An 11,242-nucleotide genomic window follows, 5' to 3' on the forward strand; every position below is an offset into this window, starting at 1 on the left:
TCTTTGACTTACCAGTCTCAGACTGTTGCTGCAGCCCTGCCTTTCTTTCTTCACCAGGCTTCCCAGACCTAAAAGTGCTGCCGCTCAGTCTGTCTAAGTTTCTAATAACTGCCTGCTCTACTTCCCATTGCTGATTCTCTGGCCACTATCAGAAGCTTCCAGCTGCACTATTCATAGCTCCTGGACTTCTTGTCTTTGGTCTGTTTTTCCTCACCTCATTGCTCTTCTGGCTGAGCTAACAAATTTCCTTGCATTGAACTCTCTCACTCACCATCATCACCTGCTGTGAAAGGTCCAACCACACAAGTAAGATGTCTTTTGAAACTTGCTGTGGATTTTCTGAGCCTGGCTGAAGCTCCTGGTCTTGACAGCAGGGCACATAGATTTCAAAATAGCATTGGATCCTTGACCCCAGCTTGAATATATGAATAAGATTCTTGCCTCTTTGTAGTTTTGACCATCTAGATCTAGCTCCATCCAAAAGTTTGGATAATTTGAAACCAAACAGGAAGATGTTGCTTTAGCCACATACTCTTGGAGCGCACATGGCCGTCTTATTTTTAAATGTTATTGCTCCGTTATTACTCTCTAGTATTCTCACTCCTAAGTCAAATAAAGCTCAAAAACATCACTTTAATGCTGAATTTTAAAAGGGAATTTGCCCTACCAGACATAGCCACATTGGAAATGGGCACTCCTTCTTCAAGTGCCATAAATCCCAGGACAGAAAAGATGGCAAATCCAGATATGAAGCTGGTTCCACTATTCAAGGCACTCATGAACAAACAATCTCTAAGGAAAAGGAATAAAATCAGTTAACCATAACTTGGTGGTAAGAATGAAATTATGAATGAAAATAAATTCTATTTTCACAACATTAACTCAGAGATATTGGAGATTGTCCTAGATGTGGAACACTGAAGTGGAATTAATCTTCATTATATTCCAAGCTAAAGAAACATTAGAGGATGATAGAAAATGATATTACGTGAATAGTATCATACCTATAACAGTTATTATTGAAGTCATTGTAGCTTCCCAAAGCAATGAGGCAACCCAAACAGACAGCAAAGCTAAACAAGATCTGGGTACCAGCATCCATCCATACCTGAAGATGACAAGAAGTGAACATATACTTAACAAATACTAGTCTCATTTACACATACAAATAAAATTGTCTCTTAAACCAATTCAACAGTGCAGCGAGAAAACATTTCTGGCATTAATAAGTTTCACAGCAGTCATGACATCTGAGTTCAATGCAAGAACTGGCAAATAATAAGCAAACTTTTCTCTCATCTTTGACTCAAACAGTCATTCTATTGTCCAAAAATCAAGAACAAACTCTACATAGTCTACTACATTCAGTGATTCATGATGGTTAGGTTTTCAGATTTTCACAGGTTAAACGGGGATATGATCAGTTCAGTATGTGGGCTGGTGAGTCATGTTAACTAAAGTGTTTCAGTCAACTTTCATGAATGATCTGATAATTGTGCTGCTGTTCTAATATTAGAAAGTCAGCTCCCAAGTGTAAAAAAAAACTAGACATGTTGGCTGCTTAGGATAGATGATCCATCCCTTCTGGGACCGATGGCCTTTTACTACTGTAGCTTGAGTGCCTTCTTTACAGGACTGTAAAGTTGAAATGGGACCCCAACTGGTGAGAGTTGCCTTGAGGCTTTAAAAGAATCAATGGGTTTCTCGGTAGAATTTCATGGCTGTTATCTCTTTCAGTTACAAATATTTTAATCTGTATTTGCCTGATTAATGCACTGTGGACATCTCCCTGCTTAATGTTTGTTCCACCTAAAAAGGCTTAAATGAACAGTTTTATATTGGAGAGGATTATGGCATTCAAAGACTAGCTTAAAGTTCAACAGGACAATGAAGTTGGATACACCTTAGTCAGCTTGAGCTAAAGGTTGAAAGCTGGGATGAAACCACTGGTGGAAGTAAACAATTTGTCACCAACTTTTAGTGGAGCTGATGCTCTGCTCTCTGTAGCCAATAGTTGCTGGCTGCTGTTTAATTTAGTTTGGCCAATTTTCTGTCAGGCTTGATTTCTCCGGCTGTGCATCAACTTAGAATATTCAATTTTGGGCCCATGGTTGCTGGACCACAAAAGGTTTATTCCACGTATCATTTAGCCCACGTTATAACATCACATCAAGTAATGTGAAAAAATACAGCAAGTGCAGCAACTTTACTTCAGATACGAATTTTGCATTATAGTATGATGGAGGGTGTTAAATAAGTCCCACAACATGTTCATGATAACTGTGTATGATTTCATACAAGAGACTTACAGTCACATGATCTAAGCGTCTTAGAGAAAGTAACATGAGAGAAAGCTCGTTTAAGAGAGTGTTCTCGTAACTGTAAATAGATCTCAATGATGTAAGAGTGTTTTATGGATAGCTAGGAATCTTGAGAAGTTATTGAAACTGCTCTGATCCAAAACAACACATCAGTATATGGTGGTAAGCAGTGATGGGTAAATCAATACCTCTAATGTAGAGTTTCCAGAAAGTTGCAAACCTGAATCAGGGAGAAGCATGACCAAAGTGGTACAAGGGATCCACTCAATTTTTGGGTCTTGCAGCAAAAACAGATTGTGAACAGGTCAGTCCACTTTTGTAGTCAATAAGGGACTGTTGTGCTCAAATCATTTCAGTTTCGATCCTGGGAATTGATGAGTATAAAGTATCATTTACCAAAGGTATTGATGTCTTGGAGACACATGTCAAACTCAGCAAGGACACGATCACAATAATGCAAAATTCAAATAATGTACTCAGAGACATGGGGTAAGTATCAATGTATTTATTAATGATTTGCGCAGATTAGCAGAAAACTGAGAGTATAGTAATTTGAAAGCGAGATAATTTGCAATGAAATAATGGTTAATGTAATGGATTATATATTTCCTGATAGTTTGCAGTTCCAAGAAGATGTAAGAAGACTTAAAACTAGCAAGTACAAATCAATTTTGTTTGTAGCATTCAGAGATGTGCGTGTCAAGTGGATTATCCCATTGTATATGTGGAGTTACAGGGATAGGGATGGGGGCTCAGTCTGTTTGGGATCTCCTTTGGCTGGTCGGTACAGATTAAATGGGCTGGATGCCTCTTTCCACATAGTAGGGATTCTATAATTCTACAATTTTATGAATTAAATAGGCAAGTTGTGATCAGGAGGCAGAACAGGTTGGTAGTTGGAGGATAGAGGAAGACAGTACAAATTTTAGAATTAACACACACATTTGACCTTGTCAAACATAAAAAATAACAAAATGTAGAGAGGAGGAGACATATTCTGGACAAAAAGCAATTTTTAGTGACAACCCAACTTCTTTTGGAAAATTATCCCACCAAAGACACACGATGGCAGTGATGTAAAGAAGAGTTTATACAGAAGAAGAATGGGCAGAACATTCAAAAACAAGGTTTAAGAGGGAAAAAGAGTTCATGAAGTCAAAGATTCAAATGATATTGAGAAACTTCTTCAAATTCTCCTACAGTGAAGTGGAAAATTATTACAGTGCACAGACCCTATGAAAATGACACAGGACTCACATTAAATTAAATTCTGGAGCAGCAGTTTTAGCTTTTCCCAGATGCTGAATTGTAATTAAAAGAGACAGTTCTTTATGCATCTGAGTTGAAGATTCTTGGAAAATCACAGTCTCAGAGGACTGTAGGCTTGATGTCTTATTAGAGAGAGAGAGAGAGAGTTGTGACTGGTGATGCTTTTAACTTGAGGGTCTCAAGCCTCAGGCAAGCAGAGGAGTTGAGAAGGTAAGACCTTTATGCTGACTTTGGGTAGTACAGAAACTGAACACAATGCTTTTGGCATCACTCTATCTCAAACCACCCAACTAAGCTAACAGACCCAATGTAGGACAAATTACTGCAGGTGCTGGAATCTGTACTGAAAACAAATAATGCTGGAGATCACAACATGTCAGGCAGCAGCTGTGGAGGGAAAGCAAGCTAACGTTTTGAGTCTAGATGACTCTTTATCAGTGCTAACCCACTGTGATTTCCAGCATTTTTTGTTTTCAAAGCTAACAGACCCACATAGGTTAAGCTACCACCAGTCATCTCTCTCTCTCTCTAATGAAAGAGGAGCCTGGTGGTCTTCTGGGAGTATAGCAACTTTACAACAGCTACAGAGAAAGCAGTGCCAAAATATAGTGGCAAAATTAAAGACGAGAGTTGTTCAATCTTAAGCAAAAAGGGATGTAAGGAATTAAATCTAATTTTCAGAATAGAAGTAAAGAAAGTTGAAGGCCAATAAAGAGATTTCAGGAAATAAAATACAAAATTCTGACATAATTGGAAAAGCTAAAACGTTTCATTGTATAACACTAAGCTTAGATTGTAAACCAACAAACCCAGAAGGGTTCCAGACCCTTTCCTTCCAGAGGTCAAGAAGGAAATCAAAGCATTGATCAGATTTGGAGTCATTTCATCCTTAAAACAGCCACATGGTTCCATAAGAATGTGTATTGAGCTGAACATAGCAAAAATATCTTCAAGCATTGCATTTTTGGGATCCTCCGTCTTAATGTTGAATTTGTGAAAGAAGTTGAGGAGTTTACTACAATGACAGACCATACATTAGCAGAAACTATGTTAAGATTGAATGAAATCAAAGAAGCACAAATAACAGAGGAGGAATGTAAGCACATTGAGAACTTCGTACTAAAGAATGGCCAACATAAATACAACGTAATGCTAACCTGAGACCATATTTTGAGTAAAACTCCATCTGATAGTGATTGAGAATTTACTGGTAGGCAATGATGGAATTATTATTCTAAAGAATTGACACTTTAAATCTTGCAATACATAAAGGTCATTAACATTACTGTGCACAGATTTAAAGCATGGTATTTAGTTTAGAGGTTAGGTCTGTTGAAGTCATTGGAAAAAATGATAGCTGTGCACCTTGCACATATAATTCAGAGACAGAAATCAAAAGAACCATTAATATAACTAACATTTCCTCCAAGACCATGGGAGCCCCTCAAAATGGATTTAATTGAGCACAAAGGGAACATGTTCACAATAGATGTAGATTACTAGTTGAGGTGGATTAAGATGAAACAATTGGATGGTCACATATGCAAAGCAGTGATAAAGTCATTGAAAGAAATTTGTTCTTTTTCTAATATTGTAGCATCAGATAACAGCCAATAATTAGTAAATATAGAGTTTCAAAGTTTACAGAATTATTTGGATTTGTTCACATGCATTCATTGTAGCTAATGGAAGCTAATCTGAAACAGAGGTCAGAACTATAAGTGCATTAAAAAATGCATTCCTAACTAGTGTTCTTGAGTTACAGATCCTCACCTTTGCAAGGTAATCATAGGAAGAAATTTTCAAAAACAGATTCCAACCCTTCAATATATATCAATGCCACAAGTCAAAGACACTGACTTAGAAAAAGTACAAGAAAGAGAGGAAAGTAAGCAGATGGAAAATTGGTAGTCACCACAGAATAAGAACATTGAAATAATCAAATTTTCAACAGGGAGAACAGGTTTGGGACAGAGATCAATCCAGCTTTGGAGAAAGGGTGCAGAAATCATCACACCTAAGATTTTATATTGTCAAGGCAGCATAACGCAGTGCAAAAAAAAAAGAAGAGCTTTGTTACAAGTGACCAGAAAAGTGGAAATCAGAATTGATGGAATAAGCAGGAAAGAAAGAAGACGTTGAAGCAGATGATTCCAGTTTGAATCCTGTTCAATAGAGTCCAGAGAACCAACAACAGAATAAGAATGCTTTATTCTCTACATACTAAAGTGAGAGGTACAACAGATTAGTCAACAAGCCACAAACACTTAAGTGGTACAGGACTTTAAAAAAAAGGAGGATAAAGAGAAGAAAGAACAAGAGAATATGAAAAAGAGAGAATAAAATGACATTTACCTAAGAGAGCAAAAAGAGACTTCAAAACACTAAAAATGTACAGAAACACCAAGAAAGTGATGCAATGGGTTTCCAGAATGTTACAGAACAATGAAGTATGAACAGAGACTTGGTGAAGATGCACAATGGAGTATGATAGACAAATTGCCATAAAGTGTTAACTGCAATAGTCTCTGATTCTTGCCAAAAAGAGACATAGTTCTGTGGAAGGGTCACCGGACCCAAAATGTTAACTCTGATTTTCTCTTCACAGATGCTGCCAGACCTGCTGAGCTTTTCCAGCAACTTCTGTTTTTGCTCCTGATTTACAGTATCTGCAGTTCTTTTGGTTTTTATTGAAACATACAATCATTTGATCTGGGACGCTGAGAGGAAGTACCATGGAAAGAAGTTAATGTAAGAGACATTTCCCCTACCTGTAATGATGGTATAATAAAATTAGAGTGTTTTATGGTTAGCAGTCTTCATGAGTCATTAAAACTTCTACAAGCCAACAACACAGAATATATTCACAAGTGCCAGATATCTCAAAGAACTTGACAGCCAATTTTTGAAATACAGTCATTGTTATAACATAGGAAACACAGTCAATTTGTACACAGCAAGCTTCTACAAGTAAGTAAATAATAATGACATGTTTTTGGACCTTTTACCTGAGGGTCAGCTAGCCTGGAAATATCAGGGGACAAATAGAACTTAACTCCTTCAGCAGCACCTGGCAATGTTAATCCTCTGATTAGAAGAATGGAAAGCATCACATAGGGAAAGGTAGCAGTGAAGTATACAACCTGAAAAAGGAAATAAACAACGAGGAAATCATAGCTGACTTCGGTTGTGGGCAAGCACAATGGACTAAAACATTTTCAGACACATGCTGTGCCACTGGCCTCTGCTTGTAAAACTGACATAGGATCAAGGATATCATAGATTGTAATGATTTTGGCAGATGGGCATTGCTTTATGAGTGCATCTTGGATACTTGATAAGATTTAGAGAATGTAATGCCAGGTGCCTAGATGAGATTGTTGAAAGCCTCTCTGAAAAAGTGATAATTTCAAGGCCATTGTCAGAGATCTGATAATAAAGTTAGTCATTGGATGAAAAACGGCCTGGAAATTTATCCCAAACACAAATTTTAGTAGGGATTCAAAACAGTTATACTTGAAGACAGAGCTTGATGCTGAGGAAAAGTAGGGTGAATACCTTTTCTTGTCCCCCATCTAGAACAGTTGGCATCAGAAATTAGATCATTAATATAGGAGAGTTAAATTTTATCTCCTAAGGTATCACCAGAGGGGCTTAGGTAGCCAACATATCAAAGAGCTCTCACTAGTTTTGGACCTTCCCCTTATTCATAACTTAAAGCTGTACAGCAGCAAGAGAGAAGCCCAACTGCAGATATGTCTTAAGTCTCTGTCGGCACTCCTTATGGAGCTGTCAGGCAATAAGATCAAGCTGCTCTCAGTAATGGTGACAATGAAGCTAGCATTTATTGTTGTAAAAATCCATCTGGTTCACTACCGTCCTTGAGGGAAGTCTGCCACCCTTAATTGGTTTGAATTCTGTGTGACTCTAGACCTACAGCAATGTAATTGACTTTTACCTGTCCCCTGAAATGGCCAAGTGAACCATTCAGTTCAATCATAGTTAGGGCTAGACAGTAAGTCCTGGCTTTGCCAGGGACATCTACATCCCATCGAAGAACAAAGATTTTTGTCTTGTTCTGATGCATTTGCGTGTGCTCCTTCACATTTTATACGCTTTAGCTTCATAACTGGTATTTTCACTGAACAAGATACTGTTGTCAAGCCAAAAATCTTTGCCTACTGATCCAAATGAGTACAGTGGTATGACAGGTTCCAAGCCAGTGCAATGCTAAGTACGGAGGTTGTTAAGTCCCAACATTCCCAAATAAATCCCAAATTCAAATACTAGATTTAATGGCTGTCTGAAGCTTCCATTGAAAGACTATGATTGACTGAATATAGCCAGCACCAGCCTTGCTGCATTCAGTCAGTAAAAACTAATTCTAAATGTGATCTATTCTTATGTTAGTGCTTTAGGGGACTTACTGGCTTCAAAGAGAAAAAGGCAAGAGTTTAAAATAAACTTTCTTTAATGTAGAATGGAAAGAATGGGAGAGATGCCCAAATCCCAAATTAGAATCATATCAACGGCTGCTGGCCACTTCTCCAGTACAAGGTTGCATTTGGGTGCCACTACCAGCATTACACAAATATTAACACAGAGGTCCTTCATATCAATTTCATTTGAATGTGTGGCTTCATTCATGTGGCACTTGAATGAAAATGAAGGACAAAAGAAGTCATATTGGAAACAGCAGCCATAGCTTCTGTGCGCAACCCCACTATTGATCAAAGGAAAAAGCACAGTACGAAATATTTTACCATTTATAAAATGGCAGGGCTCCTTTTTGCTCAACATAGGTAGGATCCAGTTTAAAGGAATCAAGTTGTATAATACTGTTCCAAGAAATAAAACATTATTCTTAATGTCTGTCGCCATTCTTTAAAGAAACTTTAGCCCCTTACCTTGCCAGTTGATTTAACTCCCTTCCAGATACAGAAGAAGCAAATAATCCAGATCAAAAGAAGGCAAAGTACTAACTGCCAATGGATAGTGCCGACATGGTCAATTCCAGCTGACAACCTCAGTACGCGTTTCCTATGCAGAACAAGAAAAACCACATTAAAGAGATATTGTTGTTTCTTTATTAATAACTTTATATTTTGTCACATTATTTTGAAAAAGTGATGCTTAAAAATCATAGGAGCAGAGAGGCTGACGTTTCGGGCCTAGACCCTTCATCAGAAAAGGGGGAGGGGAAGGGGGTTTTGAAATAAATAGGGAGAGAGTGGGAGGCGGATAGAAGATGGATAGAGGAGAGGATAGGTGGAGAGGAAACAAACAGGTCGAAGAGGCGGGGATGGGGCCAGGAAAGGTGAGTGTAGGTAGGGAGTTAGGAAGGGAATAGGTCAGTCCAGGGAGGACGGACAGGTCAAGGGGGCGGGATGAGGTTGGTCGGTAGGAGATGGAGGTGCGGCTTGAGGTGGGAGGAGGGGATAGGTGGGAGGAAGAACAGCTTAGGGAGGCAGGGACGAGCTGGACTGGTTTTGGGATGCGGTAGGGGGAGGGGAGATTTTGAAACTTGTGAAATCCACATTGATACCATTGGGCTGCAGGGTTCCCAAGCGGAATATGAGTTGCTGTTCCTGCAACCTTCGGGTGGCATCGTTGTGGCACTGCAGGAGGCCGGCGCAGCTCCGCCCACCACCTCCACAGCCAGCAGCTCCAGAGGAGACAGCAGCACCCAGCCCTGCCGAGTCTTCACCATCCCCCCAGACCTACCCCTTACTGAGGACGAACGGTCAGTCCTCAGTAAAGGGCTCACCTTTGTCCCCCTCCACCCACAGATCAACGAATACCGCTCACGCTTGGACATAGAGCAGTTTTTCCGCCGCCTCCACCTCCATGCTTACTTCTTTAACCGTGAACCTAACCCTCCCTCTACTGACCCCTTCTCCCGCTTCCAACACACCCCCTCCTCCTGGACACCACCCCAAGGCCTCCTACCCTCCCTCGACCTCTTCATCTCCAACTGCCGTCGAGACATCAATCGCCTCAACCTCTCCACCCCTCTCACCCACTCCAACCTCTCCCCTGCAGAGCGTGCAGCCCTCCGCTCCCTCCGCTCCAATCCCAACTTCACCATAAAACCCGCGGACAAGGGAGGCGCAGTTGTAGTATGGCGCACTGACCTCTACATCGCCGAGGCCGGACGCCAACTCTCCGACACCTCCTCCTACCACCCCCTTGATCATGACCCCACCCCTGAGCACCAAACCATCATCTCGCAAACTATCCACAACCTCATCACCTCAGGTGACCTCCCACCCACGGCCTCCAACCTCGTCGTTCCCCAACCTCGCACTGCCCGCTTCTATCTCCTTCCCAAAATCCACAAACCTGAATGCCCTGGTCGACCCACTGTCTCCGCCTGCTCCTGCCCCACCGAACTGATCTCCAACTATCTAGACTCCATTTTCTCCCCCTTGGTCCAGGAACTCCCTACCTATGTCCGTGACACCACCCACGCCCTCCACCTCCTCCAGAACTTCCAATTCCCCGGTCCCCAACACCTCATCTTTACCATGGACGTCCAGTCCCTCTACACCTGCATTCCCCATGCAGATGGCCTCAAGGCCCTCCGCTTCTTCCTGTCCCGCAGGCCCGACCAGTCCCCCTCCACTGATACCCTCATCCGCTTAGCCGAACTCGTCCTCACACTCTTTCAATTCCTCCCACTTCCTACAGACAAAGGGGGTAGCCATGGGTACCCGCATGGGCCCAAGCTACGCCTGCCTCTTTGTAGGTTACATGGAACAATCCCTCTTCCGTACCTACACCGGCCCTAAACCCCACCTCTTCCTCCGTTACATTGATGACTGTATCGGCGCCGCCTCGTGCTCCCACGAGGAGCTCGAACAGTTCATACACTTCACTAACACCTTCCACCCCAACCTTAAGTTTACCTGGACCATCTCTAACACCTCTCTCCCCTTCCTGGACCTCTCTGTCTCCATATCGGGCAACCACCTAGAAACCGATATTCATTTCAAGCCCACCGACTCCCACAGCTACCTAGAATACTCCTCCTCCCACCCACCTTCCTGCAAAAATGCCATCCCCTATTCCCAATTCCTTCGCCTCCGCCGCATCTGCTCCCAGGATGAGGCATTCCACTCCCGTACATCTCAGTTGTCCTCGTTTTTCAAGGACCGTAACTTCTCCTCCTCGGTGGTCGAGAACGCCCTCAACCGTGTCTCCCACATCTCCCGCACCTCATCCCTCACACCCCGTCCACGCAATAAGAACCAAAAAAGAATCCCCCTCGTCCTCACGTACCACCCCACCAACCTCCGGATCCAACGCATCATCCTCCGACACTTCCGCCATCTGCAATCCGACCCCACCACCAAAGACATCTTTCCCTCCCCACCCTTATCTGCTTTCCGGAGGGACCACTCTCTCCGTGACTCCCTTGTCCGCTCCACACTCCCCTCCAGCCCCACCACACCCGGCACTTTTCCCTGCAACCGCAGGAAGTGCTACACCTGCCCCCATACCTCCTCCCTCACCCCCATCCCAGGCCCCAAGAAGACTTTCCACATCAAGCAGATGTTCACCTGCACATCTGCCAATGTGGTATACTGCATCCGCTGTACCCGTTGTGGCTTCCTCTACATCGGGGAAACCAAGCGGAGACTCGGGGACCG

The 11,242-nt window shown here is 42.1% G+C and overlaps 1 protein-coding gene across 2 annotated transcripts in view; it reads right to left on the reverse strand.

Moving 5' to 3' along the window:
- Positions 1–11,242, reverse strand: part of LOC109927252 (sodium- and chloride-dependent GABA transporter 2-like) — a 78,101-nt gene that overhangs the window by 33,545 nt on the left and 33,314 nt on the right. For both annotated transcript variants that reach the window (XM_048607737.1, XM_048607736.1), the window contains exons 6-9: positions 8,498–8,630; positions 6,599–6,733; positions 1,005–1,108; positions 668–792 (exon numbers count right to left, since the gene is read on the reverse strand). In XM_048607737.1, the coding sequence (XP_048463694.1) occupies positions 668–792; positions 1,005–1,108; positions 6,599–6,733; positions 8,498–8,630 (497 nt within the window). The remainder of the gene's footprint in view (positions 1–667; positions 793–1,004; positions 1,109–6,598; positions 6,734–8,497; positions 8,631–11,242) is intronic.

This window comes from Rhincodon typus, chromosome 18 (genome assembly GCF_021869965.1).
Source record: "Rhincodon typus isolate 14 chromosome 18, sRhiTyp1.1, whole genome shotgun sequence".
NCBI lineage: Eukaryota > Metazoa > Chordata > Chondrichthyes > Orectolobiformes > Rhincodontidae > Rhincodon > Rhincodon typus.